We start from the raw sequence: 18,306 nt of genomic DNA on the forward strand, positions 1-18,306 counted from the left end.
TTACTGTGCTTATTAAAAAAAACATACTTTGTTTGTGTGTTTTTGAAGATAAAAATCAGCATTATTTCGGATATATTATTATTATTATTATTATTATTATTATTATTATTATTATTATTATTTTAATCAGTTTTGAACTTCAGTAGTCTATAATCTAAAGGGAGTGACATTCTCTCTCCCATCGAGAAGTTCCTCTTGTTTGACAGACAGCCAGGGATTCCTGAAACATCTGCAATGGCCTGTCTCAATTCTGTTCTCCACATTAACTGTTAATATGTTAATTTGCACATTTGACACGACACATCGCTCCTGCTCAAAACTCATGCTGTTGAGGGACTCTAAATCACTGCTGACATCCTCCTGACAACACCAGTGCAGACACTGCCTTGTCAATCCAGGCACAACAATCAGGCCACATCAAACAAATTCCCCCCCCCCCCCCCCCACTACAGAAAAGTTGGAAAAATACCAAAGGGGGGCTAGCATTATAATACCAGTATGTTATACTGGACCAGCCAAGGATTTGGAAGATATATTGTGCAGTGGTCCTGACACAGCAGCACATTGCTACTGCTATCACTCAGTTATCATTTCCACAAATTATTTTACTGTACCAGCCCTTGTGTTACTATTGTCTCTTCGTACCTTTGGACAGTTCTTCTAGAATGATCCCAATGATGTTCAAAAGGTGGCAAGTCAGAGGGAGACTTTGAGGGGACAGAATAAAGTCGAGGAACTCTACAATTTACTTTGAGGGGACAGAATAAAGTCGAGGAACTCTACAATTTACTCTACAATCACAGTTTCTTCAGGGGTGATTTAGGTTAAGAAAACACCCCTTTAAGTTATGAAAGGGAAAATAAACACATAACTGTACTTAATGCCTTAAATGTTTGTTTTTTTTTGTTTCATCTCATTTTGAAAAATAAATTGAGTAAATAACACTTTTGAGTAAAAAGGGGTATAGCAATGCTGCTGCTTTAAAACGGTGGAGGTATGGTTAAAAGAAAAGAAATTGGTACATGTTTGGATTGTTTTTGTAAATAATTAAAAACAAATCATGTTGGGGAGGAAAATATAGATAACTAGCTAAAAGTGTGTTATTGTATTCTAAACAGCAGCAGAACCATATTTATTTAATTTCTTACACTCAGACCTCTTTCCCAGTATTATTATAGCATTTAAAAGTTAATACTAGCACATTGTTATATCATCGACATAGCCAGACTATGTTCAAAAGAATTGAAGTGAAAATAGCCATTTTAAAGATGTGGATACAAAGCCAAGAGCAGATTCTGAAATGTTTTAAACTCTGTTCAAACCCTGAGTAGAAGAGCGCTGGGGATTCACTTGGGAGCATGGCGGCAGATGTTTCCTTTGAAATGTGTGAGTGCGTCTGGGACTCGGGACACCTGCCCTTCTTCACAGTCATCACAATCGGCAGCCAAGAGGAGACTTCAATTACACATTGCATGCAGCCACCTAACAACAGGCGTATTATTACTGTACCGGTGTCTGCTGCAGTGGGTTCAACTGGACTGGGTGACATCGACAATATTTTCTGATGAGCACAAAAGGCTGCCAGACAGCCCCTGAGAGTTTGAAATCTGTGCTCCTTGTGTATAGCAAAGTACAAAACCGGCACCTAATTCAAGGTCAACGTGGACATCTTCAATATACACTATGTGGTTTGGATTTTTTCTTCTCACAAATCTTAGTCAACAGACCCTGATGTGGACATTTCAACAACATTAACATGTCAATTAAATATCATTTTGAAGTTTAAAAATCTTTAAAAACCTATTTTTTATATCCTGAACAATTTTATGAATAATATTGTGAGATGCAATTTGCAAACAAGTGAGATGCAATTTGATAAATGTCCAGCACGTGTAACTGGTGCGTTAAAGGTGTCTCACGAAGTTGGGTTTTCACATCAAAATATCAATAAGGTCCAATCTCATAAAGTCTGAATACATACATGCCAACAGTCCCTATATGGTCGGGACAGTCCCGATTTCCTAGCAAATGTCCCGCGTCCCGATGAATAGGAAGAAAGTCCCGATATTTACCCATAGAAAAAATAATGTATTCCGCACAGTACAGTTAGTGAAAACCACACGCTGTGCTCTTCCTGACACATCTGCTGATCACTAACTTATACAAAGGTAAGAACGCTTCATTATGTCTATTTTTACTGTCATGATAATGAGTGTTTTTTTGCGTATGACTCCTCCCATGTGTATGATGCGTATGATTTGGATCCAACTATTGTTACTGCTGAGTTCACTTGCTTAACCTTATGGCTGTAATACCACTACAAGTAATAAAATATGACTGCAATATTCATACTACGGAAATACAAACTCCTGTTTACCTTTCTGTGTGGACTGTGATCCTTAGAGCAGGCAGTGTCAAGAGAAGCCAAACTTTCCAGCGCTGTGCTGTCTTGCTGTTTGTTTAAGTAAGCTGTCATTGTGAAATCAAACATTCCGAGGTTCTATCTATCTATTATAGTTCCTATAAATAGACATAGGAAGGTATGTTATTTTCATTTAAAATAATCATAATTATTATTATTATTATTATTATTATTATTATTATTATTGTTGTTGTTGTTGTTGTTGTTTTTACTGCTACACAGAACAGGTTACATATTGGCTCAACCCCTGACCCCACTACAGCAACACCCATATTTAGCCAGCACAGCAACTTTAATAAAATGACATTTATCAGCCTCAATAGCAATAAGGTGCAAATTGACAGCTTTCCACAGGCAAGCAGTTGCTTGCTGTAATCATGCGCAATGCCACTCCATTAAGTACTTTACAGCATGGAAACCACTCAATAAATCTCACACAGTGTAAAAAAGTCTATCCCTTTCAAATATGAAAACAGCTTGATTAGATTGCGACACTGAATGCTGATGCGACTGCTTACGGTGAGGGATTATCAACATGAGGAATGTGTAACCCTTGTGGAATTTACAGTTGTGTTTATATTGACAGAGTTAAGATGCGATGACTCAAACCTGAAACTGCTGGAATACACTTTTGCAAACATCTCATGTTAAGCAATATAAGAGATAAAAATAATTTGTTAAGAAAAAAGTTACGTTACACATGAAGTAATTAAGTAAATGTATAATTCAAATATAATTAAAGAAAACATAATTCTAACATAGGTCAAACTGAGTCTTTATTGTATGCATAAATATTGATTATATTTGTAAAATCCCTTTATACATCAGTGGACTGATGAAGGCTTTAGACTAAACATTTTTACACTTGAGTTAGAGGGGTGGTTTGATAAAAAATAAAAATACAATACAACACCTGCAATATTTCAATGGTGTGGTCTATTTGTATTTTAATGTAGCCCTTATAGAATGTCTTAATTTGTATGCCCACAGTTGAGGGTTTTCAGAGTCAATAATAGTCAGTCCACTAGATGGTGCCACTGCACGACAAAATGTACAGCAAAGAAAGAGAAAGGTAAATATTGTCCCTCCATACATTAACATTCTGATTTGCAAGCTTCAACCCAATCGGTATCAATCTAGTTACAGTTCGGATGTTAACAAAAGACAAACAGTACTGTGTCGTTGATAATACAAACACTGGTGAATGCGCTGTCTCACTCAAAGGGACATTTTTCTGAAGCTTTCTGTATTGAATTTTTACAATCCACCTCCGACACAGGGATGGGTGCAAATCGTTTTCCAAAATGGTTCTAAACGGTTTTGAAAGTTTAGCATCAAAGAGCCTACGGTGCTAAATCCTCAAACCCCGACGACACGAATCTTATCTCCTGTGTGGGTGGGTCATGTGAGTAGTCCAAACCCAATGAGAAACTATCATCATCTATCGTTCCTCAGGAATACAAATAAAAAAATACAATAAAATTTAACTTGTCTACCGGCGCCAGAATGTAACGTTGCTCGCGCTATATGAGGTACCCTGGCACTAGAACCACAGCGCCAAATTTTCATCGCTGGGACAGTAATTAGACACCAGAATTATGCAAATTATTGACGAAATTAACAAATTCAAAGCAACACATTCGAAAGTGTTTGATGCCGAAATCGAGGCTGGGGCAGTGACGACACATTCCTTTCTGATCACCTGACCCGTCGAAGAGAGGATCACGTGACTCCTGCTCCATCTCGGCCATTTTGCGCGCAGTGTGAAAGCCGTCTGATTTACTGCATAGGGAAAGGATCAAAGTCTTTAATTTACGGAGGCCAAAGAGCAGCAAGAATTACTTTACTGGACCAGTAAGTACTGACTCTAAACACAAACATCCTACGATCCTGAGACACTCATTAAACGGGAAAGCGAGCTACATGGGCTAAGTGTGAATGTGTGTGTGTACCTGACTCGTGTGCCGAGTGTGTGAGGAGATATCCAGTTGTCATGAATTTGTCCTGCCCCCTTCTCCACTTTGGCATTTCTCAGAGGCTCCATGCTTCTAAATTGCAAAGCAAACATTCAGCGCTATCTTTGTGTATAATAGTGAGAGAAAAAAGTATGTGTGTGTATGTATATGTATATATAGATATCGATAATATATATATATAGATGTATATAGTTACATTGACTTGAAGTGGTTTGTCTCCCATCGTTTATTATTTTGCCAGTTGAAATAATGTACCAAGTTATGTTAGCTGCGGTTCTCAGACTTAATTCTCCATTTTTAACAGATAGAATGTGCTCATTTTACTACAAAAAGTTATGCAGAAAGAAATTCTTAGAATTTGATGTGTAAATGGGGTTAAATCCTCCCTTCCCCCACCCCCCAAAAAACGCGTAGTGTCATAAACACTATTTTTTTTTTTTTTTTTTAATGTAGGCCTTTTCAAAGTCAAATGTACCTTTTGCTATGTATTCTGTAATATGTTGCAAGCTGTTTTAGTCCCATTTTCCTCAGGAAAACTTTTAAAAGTATGCTTATATGTCCAGTAGTTCCCCTTGACATATACAGCTTGAAGTGGTTTTAGTACACAGGGCTTTAGCTGGTTATGCAATCCATAGTTTCTCTTTTTTGTGATTTGAGGTTAGTCATGGTAAGAAGTGTACCACAGGCTTAAACCACAAGCCATAGGGGTTAACAATTTAACCTAAAAGTGCTGCAAGACAGTGACCAATAGACTAGCCTGACTTGTATTTACTTTTTGAAGTTAATTGTTTATTTAAAAAGTGTGTTTTAGCTTCATAGGCCTGGACAGTTTATATATATGTGTGTGTGTGTGTGTTTTGCACAGTCACTGTAGGATACTGTAGCATATTGGCGCCATGGGTCTAGCTGCCTCACAGCACCTAAAATTAGTTTTACCATTTATCTTCATCCAAATATGAAGGAAAATGGCAAAACAACACTTTTTACAATAACTACAGGGTTGGGTGACAGACGAAGGGATGCAAGTATAAAATGACTACTGTACCCAAAAGATGCCCCAACATTTTGGTTTAAAAAAATAAATTAAATAAACCCTGATTAATTCTTGATTTGCTACTGCATAAAACACATTCAAAGTAAAAAGGGGTCACATTGGCCCTTACCATACTGTATCACCTGTTTATCCCCTGCAGGTTGTACTTACAAAGGTGTGCTTTAAGCATTTGTTGTGCAGTCATTCTCCAGTGGTATTTTATCTTTTGTGTAACAATGTTAAGGGACAGTGAATTTAAAACCCTGTTATAAATAAACCCACGTGGTTCATGGCCCATGAGGAGGACAATAATAAGTAAAGCAAAGAAAGTATCTAAATTTGTGATAACTTCGAAAGGTTCACGTGTGTAATTTGGAACATTTTGGAGCCCAAATAACTTGCCCATGTGGGGTAGGTTGTACAGGCAAGAGGATTTAGTGTTTTGAGGGAGAGAGAGACTAAGTTTGCCATATATTCAATTGCATAATTGATGTACAGTAGTGTGATTGTGGTGTCGAGTAGCATCACACTGCTGCCTGCACCCCTTTACACTAGAAAACAAGTGCAGCAAGTAAGGATGTTTGAAGATTTGGACACCTGTGTGCTGAGGTTAGATGCTTAGTCATTCAGGTCAAAGTACATCCTGTTGATTTATTTTCTGCTGTGGATGAACGCTTGACATTTTCTTGCCGCCAAAATGTAAAGTTGTTGGCATCTTTGCAAACCTTTTGATCAAAGATTTCCCTTTTCTGTCCTTTGTCTTGATCCTGAGCAGTACCCCCAATGAAATATCGCAATTTCAAATTCATTTGGGGTGTTTAGGGCAGAAAGTAAAACTAACAATAACAAAGTGTTTAATTTAAACTTGCTAAAACATTCCTCCCCCATTTAGGAAGCATACTAAAACGATCTGATCAAGTACCAGCAAAGCAAATGAATAAGATACTGCTCTCAGATACATTCTATAATGATTACATCAACTATAATCATTCTGGGTGCACCCATAAACTGTGTAGATCGATTTAGTGTAGTCTATTAAAAGTAAAATAAACATTCGTACATGCTTGAGGTATTTGTATATACAGTATGTAAAAAGGTAGTCAGATTTTATACTCTAACACTATGTTCATTGCTCTTGTACTTCAGGTATGGAGGAGGGCAGCAGTATTTCAGTGCTGGTGCCACACAGCAGGGGGCAAGAAACAGTTCTAATACCTGACAGGGTTGTGGGCTCCCGGTTGCAGGACAACGATGGCATACAAAAACAGAAAGCTACTGACTCTCTTATCCAGGTCATAGAAAAACTGAGCAAGATAGTGGAAAACAAAAGGAAGAGGAGATGTACCCTAGCGGGCAAGAAACGCCCTCACCTGTATCAATCTGTGGTTATCGAGACCAAAGAGAACTGCGAAATCCCTGCAAAAATGGCAAAAGATTCGGATACACTTAAGCGAAATGCACCATCTGTTGTGCAGGAGGAATACTATTTATCAGAGGACCCACAGGACACCTGTAGCAGGACAGTCACTTGCTACCAGTGCAGCCTCTGCAAATTCATTTCCCCAACCCTGCCTCTGTTGAAGGAGCACATAAGACTACATGACCGGCAAAATGAGGTCATATTGATGTGCTCCGAATGCTGCTTCATGTCCAAACGGCAAGAGGAACTGGAAGCCCATGTCAAGATTCACTTAGATACTGAGGAGATGCACACAAGTGTAGTGCAACATCATGGGCTTCAGAATCTGAATCTCTTAGCGGCAGCCGGGAAAGGTTTCGCATACGCAGGGGGCCTCGGAGGCTTGCAGATTAACATGGAAGATGAAGAGGTCAAAGGAAATCTGGAGAGTTCAGTGGGAGACCATGTGAAAAAAAAATGGTACACATATGAGCAGTATGGCATGTACAAATGCTTGATCTGTAGCTACACCTGCGGTCAGCAGAGAATGTTGAAGACGCACGCATGGAAGCATGCCGGTGAAGTCGATTGCTCCTACCCTATATTCGAAGACGAATCTGAGCCTGCTAGTGTACCTGCAGAGCCACTGCCTCAGGCTGATGAAGCTGTTGTTGTGCTGGCTCCAGTAAGCAAACCAGCAGACCTCAACAGCACTCCTCCGTTTCAACTACAGCTTTGTACCTCTTTTAGAGGCGACAGTGGAAAGCCCATTCTTGGCCAGACTGTTCAAGAAACCTTGGAGGAAGTGTGTCTGCCGAAGGTCGCAAGCGCAACATCCCAGGAGGAAGTAGTTGAGAAACAGGCCGTTTCCGATTTGGAACAGGATAACACCACCTCGGATAGCCTTCTCTCTTCAGCGCAAAAGATAATCAGCTGCAGCCCCAACAGAGTAGGTCATGTCAATGTCATAGTGGAGCGACTTCCAGTAGCTGAAGAAGTAGGAGCCAGCAAGCAGTTCCTGATGAGCCCCGACATCGACATCGACATCGAGAAGAGGCTCATCTCTGATGAACCTGAGATGACTTATTACGAAGACAATCCAGAGGTTTATAATGCCAGCAAAGGTACTGTTGCTGCCGAAGAGGTGATCATAGATTGTTGCACCAATGAGAAAAAGTGCGAGAGCGAGGAGGCTAAAGAATTGACAGCGTCTGATGAAAACGCCCCCCCAGTCCGGAGAAGGACACATTCAGAGTCGCTGAGGTTGCACTCCTTGGCTGCCGAAGTCCTTGTTGCTATGCCCACAAGAACTCCGGTGGCCAGTATTAAAAGCATTGTTGAGTTGAGCACACAAAGCCCTGATACTGGTCAAAGGTACATCGATATAACCAATTCAGTCCAACACAAAGTAATATCTGCTATTCATAACACCTCAGAGGATTTTGCCGATTTGAAACGGGCCAGCACTGCACCGGTCGACTTGGAATTGCAGAATGCCAAGCCTGGGCTGTCGGAGGTGCCGGTCAGAATGGGAATCAGCATGTCACTGCTCACGGTGATTGAGAAGCTGAGAGAACGGACTGATCAAAACACCTCAGATGAAGATATTTTGAAGGAACTGCAGGATAATGCGCAGTGCCAACCGAGCAGTGACGCGAGTTTGTCTGGGGGCAACCTGGTGGAGTATATTCCGGAAAGTGATCGGCCATACCGGTGCCGTCTGTGCCTCTACACCAGTGGCAACAAGGGCTACATCAAACAGCATCTGAGGGTACATAAACAGAGGCAGCCTTACCAGTGTCCCATCTGTGAACACCTTGCAGAGGACAGCAAGGATCTCGAGAACCACATGGTCAATCACTGCAAGACCAGGATGTACCATTGCAAGCAGTGTGAAGAAACCTTTTATTACAAGGTAGGAACATGCATTTTTTTTTTATGTGTTGGACAAAGCCAAAAATTGTGACCACCTCCAGAAAGTTTCTTATCATTTCTATCCAGGGCCATTTATTGATTATGTGTTTTATTGGTTGGTAGGATTCATGGTATCGGTTCTAAAGTCTGTTTTTTAACCCCTATATGAATGAAATTTCAGAGCCAACTGAGGAATCACGAACGAGAACAACATGGGCTGCCTGATACTTTGCCTGTGCTGTCGTCTGTTAATGAGAGCACTGTGTCTGTTGCTGAAGATAAATACACAGAAGAAGGTAATTACCAATATATGAATTTCAATGTAGATGATAAGGTGCCAAATTGATTAAATATATGTAATCAGAGCAAGACAACTGGGTGGTTGTTGTATAGTTTTAAATATGTTAAATATGTTTGCTTTGAAAACTTGTTCAGTAGTATTGTAGAGCATTCCCCCCTTGTATCTTCATGTATGTTCATTTTCGCATTGTGTTGATTCCTATGCAAGGTAGTAGTTTATCTTGAACATTCAATCGAAAGTGATCACTTTGTTTTTATTTCCTACAGATCTGGCCTCTACCCAGAAAGTCTATAAGTGTGATGTCTGTGATTACACAAGCTTGACATACATTGGTGTTCGGAACCACAGGAGAATCCACAACTCTGATAAGCCATACAGGTTTGTAAAGGACCGAGTGTCCAATTAATTCAGTTAACTTTTATTTTTTTTTGGGGGGGGGGGGGGGTTAAAAACAAATTGATACAACAAACAGACAGACTTTGTGTTTGGCATCAAGTAAATATTGTTTCTCGTAAACTGTCTATTTCAATTTTCCTTAAACAGATTTTCCCAGCCAGAAGTTTATTAAATTGGACCTCTGTCCCTCCATAAAACAAAAGGAATTATTGCAAAAGCAAAGCAAAGAAATTGTATGTTGCAATCAAACTACAGTGGAACATCGCATATCCGACCGTTACATAACAGCCCTGATCAATTAACCGCCTCGTTAAATAAATAAATAAATAAATATTAAAATTAGGCTACAAGAGTAATGGCATTGGCAGCAAATGCATTTTCTGTGATGGAAACAGAAAGAAAGTGTTATAGCAATCAGTCTTTTGGTGCATTCCCCTTTAAGAGAGACGGGCTGTGTGTGTGTGCCAGTCAGCTGTGTGTAGCAGTGACGTTTCAGTACACCAGTTGAGAAAGCTTTGTGTTTTTTGTTTTTTTTTGTGCAATGTGTTTATATGATGGAGCGCACGGTTGCAGATATTGGCAGCATGTTGTTGTAGCTTTTAAATGCATTTGAATTAAACAAAGCAAGCTTCATAAATGCAATGTTTACCGGCCGTTTGTTTTAAATAGCCAAAGCAATATTTAAACCGAGCTTCTTGTTGGCTGTTGGCAATATCAAGAAAGAGTGCAAAGTATTGTGACAGAGATATTAAGAAAGCAGGACCAGAGAGGCAGGGACTTCTAGAGTTAAGAAAGAAGCCATCAGTTGCAGGTTACTGTTTGTTTTTGTTTTTTTAGGTTTTTTTTAAGCTTTGCATGGAGGTGGCTTATAGTAGACCGCATAGCAATACTGTGTATTGTAGCCTAATTAATCTCGTTAACGTTTGCTTACTTTTAAAGCAAAGAATTTCCCAGTGTTATTTAATACTTTTTACAGTATTTTTAACCATTAGGAGATATGCTGCCAATGATCACAAGGTAGCAACAATAGTGGCTTCATTTCTGGATACCTAAATTTGACTAGCAATGTACAGAATTATGTGTGTAATTTGCAGAGTAGAGGCTGTGGCACTGAGGAACTGTAGGCATCCAGCCTCTTCATACCTGAACAACCCCCTGGTGGCTAAACGGTGTGTCAGTGTGCATCTGTCAGACATTTTTCCTTTGCATGTCATCCTCCATGTACCCTCCATGCGCTGACAATGGTGCATGAATTATGAATCGCCCTGCATATGTGTCCAGTGTGGAGGCATATCTGTCCGATAGATTCATAATTTGGAAACTTCCTGTGTGCTTGCTCGTAGGTGCAGCAGCTGTGACTTCGCCACAACAAACATGAACAGTCTAAAAAGCCATATGAGACGCCATCCACAGGAGCATCAAGCAGTACAGCTCATGGAACAGTACCAGTATGTTTCTTGAGACACACTACTACAGTAACACACCTTTTGTTTATCCTGCTACAAATCACCATAAAGCAGTCTTGTGGGAGGCTATAGATTTAAGCAAATTCAGTGTTACCTTTTTAAGTCCAGTTTTGGTGACTGTTTATTAAAATTTTTGTATATGGAGGTGTTGATTTTGATCTTGTTTCTTTAGATGCTCGCTCTGTGGATATGTATGTAGCCACCCCCCTTCTTTGAAGTCTCATATGTGGAAGCACGCTGGTGACCAAAATTATAACTATGAGCAAGTAAACAAAGCTATTAATGAAGCAATTTCACAAAGCAGCAGGTAGGTGATAAATGGAGAATCCTAAAATGGTGGGGGTAAGGTTAGAATTCCTAATGCTTAAGTCATAGCGGAGAGGGGAGGGACATGAACCTACAACTCCTGTGTTTTTTTGGTCATGATGAATATACCGTGGCCCACGATGTATAAAATAGAATATTCGATCCTGGTTGCAGGTCTCCATGCCCTGTACCAAAAAGGAGTGAACCCGTTGAGAGAGCGGTCTCTGGACTTGCAGAGAAGTCGACGCTGGGTCCTGAAATGCCGTCCTTGGCTTCGGAGGAGGACACGGGAGTTACAGAACCATCACAGATATCCAGCTCTACAACAGAAACCAGCTCAGAAAAAAGCGTGAGCCAGTCCCGGGCAGGAATGGAGTACTGTGTCCTGCTTTTCTGCTGCTGTATTTGTGGGTTTGAATCGACCAACAAGGAGCACCTGATGGAGCATATGAAGAAGCACGAGGGCGAGATCATTAACATCATTCTCAACAAGGAGCGAAGCTCCCAGGAGCCCCAGCGCAGCACGCAGTAGACCACGATGCACTGCTTCAGCTTTATACAGAAGCAGGCAGGTTTTTATAAGGCCTTTTAGGTGTATGTGTTTTGTTTGCAGAGCATTTTATAATATCATATTTTGTATTTTGTTTTTACAGTGTATTCAAAACTTGACAAGCTTACTGTTTGTCACATCTGAAAATGATATAAGATTGACCTCTTTCCATAGCTGTGCTGGCTATCCTCTTATTGTGTACTGTTTCTAGACTTCCACTCAACAAAGAGAGCAGTTCAGATTTTGAAAATGAGTACACTGAGGTTCTAGATTTAAAATTGAAATTCAAACATTCAAAATGTTGAAGGTTAAACTGCAGTCTTTTATATTTGTATAGTTTTGGTGTAATTTAAAAAAATATATACTTTTCTTCATAAAACCAGCTTCTCATTGTAAAAAAACAGCTATGTTAATAAGCAATCATAGTTTTTTAAAGTTGATAAAGGCAGCTTTTCACAAGTGACTGTAACATAGACTCTAGGCAACATTGGGTTGTACTCCAGCTGTAAATATCTTATACAAAATATGCTGATTGTGTATTTCAGTGATTTAGTGTGTAAATACCTTGGTATTTATTATTTATTTTCTATTTATGCATGTAGTTTTCAGTTTTATTGTAACAAAACAATGTAACAATGCACCTTTGCATTGTCTTCATGGTGCTTCAGCTGTCAAGACATCATGCCAGGGATCCTTGACCTAAAGATATATCTGTACACACACTGTATCTATACTGCAACAGTAGTATTTTCTTTTAGAATAGTTTTGTTTAAGTATTTTAATTCTTAAATCAAATCCAAATAGACCGTTGCACATTTGTTACAAGGCACAAAAAAGTTTCTGTTTTATTGTAGTTGGCAAACTGCAAGTAAGTAATGCTTTTAAAGTTGCATTAAATTGCACATGTTTAGTATAGAGAATACAAATTTATAAACTTGATTCCGTTAAGGAGTGGAATACTCTTTTCAAGAAGTATTTCAGTTCTAAAAAAATATATGGACTTAATTGCTTCTTCCAGTTTATGTGAAGTCCACCAAGACAGGTCGCACTCTCGAAAAATAGGACAGGACCACTGTGATTTTGTAGTTTATTCCATTAAAAGCAATTATATGTAAGGTGTCTTCAGAATTAGCATACATCTCCACAGTAAGAAACATTTTATTAAAGGTACTATTTTGTTTTTGGTGCCTCAAAGAACCTCTTGTCTACCTTATGTGGAATTTGATTTGAACATACTGCAATTTACAGTGTTTGGACATTTAAATTACTTCACACTGATTTATATACTGTATCTAAAAAAAAAAAAAAAAAAAAAAAAAACAGCCAAAAATACATTATTGGTGCTCTTAACTCACATTTGCCTTGGCAATACTGATATGTTTTGTTAGTGATTTTTCTTTAAAGGGGGGGGGGGGGTGGTGGTGAGAGACCTTATTTGGTTGTACAATATACTTTTCTGAATCAGTTAGGTTGTTTGTTACTTTGCAGGTGTCATGCTGTGGGATTTATATGCACAATGCTTGTTGTGCCTAAGTCTTTAAACAGCAACCTTGCTTGACCATCTGAAATATTCTACTTGGTACTACCTTATTCTTGTGTGTAGTATGTGATACAATATTAGTTTATTAAGGGTGCTGAATTGAACCGGCCACCAAGTTTAAAAGTCTGATTCTTCCGTCATGTAAAATTGAGGGGGTGGATAAATAGATATTTTAGCATTCTTCTTCCAATAACCCATGTAAATTCAAATCTGCCTTAATATTTATTTTAGTGACCTATTAATTAAACCCAATGTGTAGATGGGTGTGATTTATAAATGTTTTAATCCCCTTTCATTTCAGTCTATTTTGATCCTTCCAAGCTTTCACATAATGCACACTTTAAATCCACTTTTCTCTAGCTACTGCATACAATCATTGTTCTGTAAAATAAATAAATAAATAAATAAATGCAGCATGCTTTGCAGAAAGTAGAAGTAGCTGGAGGTTAAAGTGAAGAGGGTTTACATTTGCAATATGGTTTATTAGAAACCCCCAAGAACTGTTTTTTTTTTTTTTTGGTAATGCAAAGACCCTAATTGTACTTTTGAGATTTACCATTGAGTGTTGTAGTCTTGAACAAAGGTTTGAATCTGCCAATGATTGCAGCTTTTTTCCTTTTTCTTGACCATAGTGGAGTACAGACTTTAGCTTAATTGTATTTGTTTCTACTATCTGAACTTTAACAAAAAAAAAAGTACAATTTCTAACCCTTTTTTTGGGGATGTGCTTTTATTTTACATGGTATATTTTAAATTATATAGGTTTAATTTAATAAGACACAGTATTTTAAGTGGCCATTATTGTGAGTGGTTTTGAACCTGGCGAACCTTCTAAGTCCATAAATCTTCCTAAATATAAAATATGTAAAATGAAGCACACTGAATTCGATTTTTGGTTGAAACTGAAAAGCAGCTAGAACATGGAAATATTACAATCATTAAGCTCTGTGTATTCTGTTTTACGAAATTCTCCCACACATTAATTTAGCATCTGTAGTCCTTGAGAACGCAGTGTGATTTTTATATAGAAATGCTCGTTATAAATTGCAACTGATGCTTTTTAAGACTGTAATATCTATTTAAAAAAAAAAAAGACACTAAGAATGCATTTTTAGCCAAAGTATAGCACTTCCACAAGACTGACTTTGAAATACTGTTGGTTATTCTTACACTGTAGGTAGTTGGAAATAGGTTTGTATTTATAAGTTAATTCAGCACATTAAGCTGCATGCCTTAGTGCCAAAAAGGAGTTGTGTAACTCTATTCTTATCTGAACTGACATGGCTATTCGTTGTTAACAAAGCAAGGTGTGTAATACAGTACATATTGTAACTACCTTGGGGGAGGGGAGGGGTGGAATGCTGTGTAAAGTTAGAATAATTTATTTTGCTTCATAGGACTTAGTCTTCTGTTATGACTTTGCCGTTTGTATTTTGGTAATAAACAATTCAAAAGAAAAGCTGTGTCTGACTTGTGTGTAACCTCTAATGCATAAAGTTTGACAAACTACATTTTAAAGGTTACTGAAAGAGTCTCATACATCTGTTTTTCTTAATACGCTGGGACTTTGGGCCCTTCTCCAGTCTGAACTCATGAGTTATTTATAGAAGCTTACAGCCATCTAGAACAGTTCCATAAATACCATTCATAAAAAAGCAGACTTTAAATAACTCGCAGGTTAAAACTTTGTGAATGAATGTAAATCACAGTTACACACAGATCAGAATGTTGTAACTGGACACCCCAAAACACTAGCAATGTTAACAGCAGTTAAAATACTTTGCCTTTATCAATTGCCTGGATCAATAACATTTTATTACTGCATGATTTTAGCAGAAAGATTTCACAAGTGTAAAGTAAGAATTGAATTAATGTGTATATATAGACTCAAACACACACAAAGTAGCAGCTGCAGGTTGTGGTAATGTAAATGAGACACTAGTTGCTATATTTAAAATGTTTACCCAATACAGCTTTATAATTTCCTCTTATGCAAATCATGTACATAAATATCTTCCTTAAGTGCAAACTTCTGTTGTCTTTCGTCTACTGTAAAAAAAAAAAAAATAGCTGCACTTGGACCTAGACCTTTTTGTACAGCAATTGCTCCACTGAAAAAAATTACTTTTATTTGCAAACATAAAATAAACATATATAATGAAATCATAGCAAATTCTTTAAACAAAAACTGTGATTCGCAAATTTTGAAGAGTGTATTTTTTCATTTTATTTTGAGCTCATGGATAACTATTAGTTAGTTCCTAATGGCCTTTGCAGAGCCTGGGGTTTGACCCATGTATGTCACACACTCTCTTCATCGAGGCCCTGAGTGCCGGGTGGTGAAGAGGTACGTTATCCAGGTGCATTCTGTGCAATTCCTTTCTGTCCTCTTACGGGCAAAGCTAACAGAAACATCCCTACAAGATGTTCTTTTCATTTCTAAATGGGGGTAGAGAGAGGGAGGGAAGCATTATTATTATTATTATTATTAATTTTATTTTTATTATTATTATTATTATTATTATTATTATAAGGTAATTTGTTCTAAATAGGCTAGATTCTCAAAATTAATTTATTCCAGATTGTCATTATCTTAAATTAACATAAGAATGAAAGGCAAACAAAAAAAAAAACATTAAATATAAAGTCATGTCATATACTGGGGTACAAACGGCCTTAACAACTTTTCAAAATCAATCATTCCCTTAAACAGTACTTTGCTAAATGCTTTTTACTACATACATGACAGAGCCCAGGTTTCATAGGCACAGAAAGTAAAGACCTACCAGACGTAGAAGATAGTCTATTGCGTATGTGTCGGAATATGGATGTAAACTGTTCCACACAAATGGATGATACAATTTCCTGCAGAGTACAAAGAAAACAAAAGGCTGCTCAGTTAATTTCAGGTCATTTAAATGGAGTCCCCTGATGTGGTGGGCAAGCAACAGGGGGATAGTTCGCCTCTCCTCTACCCCTTTAAATGAATGGGGACACTATCTTGGAAATGTGTTCATGGCTAAATTGATTTTTATTGTTTTATTACAAAGAATATCTGTCTTAAGAACATAATCATGCTTCAAGCTCATTCTGGGTATTTTATGCTAAATGAAACAGAATTAACAGGAGTTGTTTATCCAGACTCCTACTGAGTCAGTTACTCAGATTTGATAGAGGTCCTTTCTGTGGGAATCAAGCTGTTTTCTATTAGAATAAACTCTAATTCATATAGACGAGTCAGTGGCACAGAGGCTGCACTTCACACTAAACAACTAAATGTATTTATGTTACAGTACAGTGGATAAATGAACAAGAAAAGGCACATTTCATTTCTTCATTCACATTCAAATATAAAAAGGACATAGATATAAAAAATGACCCAGTAAGGACCAGTTTCACAGTCCTCAATATCACATCCATTTCTGATCTGTTAATTCTCTCTTATTAGGGTGAACCCCATTCAATCTTTTTGATACTACAACAACCGATGTGTTAAGGTCACCAAACTAAAGCAAGAATTACATTGTGGATTAGAGCACTTTATATCAGATGACAATCAACACATTGCGTGGAATGGGCACATACTACCGGTATATGTCTATTTTTTATTAATATACCAGAAGAGAAGTGACATGTACTGTACATCCGATTTTCTGTATTTGCCGGATGGAAGCTCTAGTTATTTGCATTAGCATCGTATACGTTACTGTAATAATATGCTCTCATTCAAAGGTAATTGGTTTACTTTAGGTCTGTCTTGAGCTCAGATGATTACAAAGCTCACTTTAAAATCCGTTCATAATGAAGAAATATTATACAAAGCCTCTGATAAGTAGAATCACTCTAATAATAACTCTAAATTTGCACAGCAATCAAAATGTCCTATTAGCCCCAAAACCTTAGTTAATTAGGAAGGCATTACACACACCAGGTGAAGGAAGACCTGGGAATTCACAACTTAATTCCTATTTGACTTTTTCATTTAGAAAACTTTGCTGTTCTATTTAAAATGCTGTATTAAATTAAAAAAAAAAAAAAAAGTGCCTCCATACACTGCACAGCCTGAATTACCATCACTTAAAGCTTTGTCCAGCAACCTGCTGATGTAATCACTTGGACACGCCCAGGCAAGAATCTACAAAATATTGGAAGGCCTCTGACATATTAGGTACACTTAATTTAATACTCTATTGTAAGTTCTTTTAAATATAAATGTTTTTTTTTTTGTTTTTTTTAATATTAACACATTCATGTGAAGCACACATCACTTATTAATACACTAGACACATACAATAGGTCCATATGTTCAAAGCATTTCACTGAAGTCTTTAAATAACTCCTATTTTTTGAAAAGAGGAAATTCAATGCAAATGTATCGAAACTGAGAAACAAACAACTTGAAAGTGCTATGGAAACATGGAATTATGTTCAGTTGTTTGGTTATGTTTTTTTTTTTTTGTATTAACTGATATTTTTCTTATTTAATAAACATGGTCTTTAAATAAAGACTGGAGGCCACACTTAAAATATGCTCCATATTCATCTATGTATGTCTGTTTATGACAACACTATCCTTGTTCATGATTAATTCATGGTAAGTTTGGGGTTTAATACCGTAAATATACTGTAGGTACTTTGTAATTACATTGTTATTAATTGAACTTCGTAACAACACATTCTTTTCTTTTAATCTTCTGAAGCCTTGAACAGGTTTGTGAACTCACCTTTGAGGTTGTTTTAATAAGTTTGCACTACGTGTCCTGTTCATACGAGCTTTGATTCTGCTCAGTTCCTCCTCTAGCAACTGGTTCCGTGCTTTATATTTCACCTGGGAAGGGGCACTCTTGGCCTGCTTTGGAGGCTGTCTCTTTGGCTCCTGATCTGTCCCTTCCCCATCGTTAATGCTGTCTTTCTCTGGCTCGTCTAGAGAGAAATCAAGGAGGTTTGCAATATTATAAGGAAGTGAGAAAACATTTATACACCACAGGAAGAGATACACTGCC

At 37.7% G+C, this 18,306-nt stretch overlaps 1 protein-coding gene across 1 annotated transcript; it reads left to right on the forward strand.

Annotated features, from left to right (window-relative positions):
* The first annotated feature begins 4,064 nt into the window (after positions 1 to 4,064).
* LOC117425971 (zinc finger protein 507-like) lies at positions 4,065 to 13,708 on the forward strand. Its single transcript, XM_034043316.3, has 7 exons — positions 4,065 to 4,276; positions 6,578 to 8,745; positions 8,926 to 9,040; positions 9,312 to 9,423; positions 10,785 to 10,889; positions 11,080 to 11,214; positions 11,388 to 13,708. The coding sequence occupies exons 2-7, from the start codon at positions 6,580 to 6,582 to the stop codon at positions 11,743 to 11,745; spliced, it is 2,991 nt and encodes a 996-aa protein (XP_033899207.3). The 5' UTR covers positions 4,065 to 4,276; positions 6,578 to 6,579; the 3' UTR covers positions 11,746 to 13,708.
* The last annotated feature ends 4,598 nt before the right edge of the window (positions 13,709 to 18,306 follow it).

Source organism: Acipenser ruthenus, chromosome 20 (assembly GCF_902713425.1).
Source record: "Acipenser ruthenus chromosome 20, fAciRut3.2 maternal haplotype, whole genome shotgun sequence".
NCBI lineage: Eukaryota > Metazoa > Chordata > Actinopteri > Acipenseriformes > Acipenseridae > Acipenser > Acipenser ruthenus.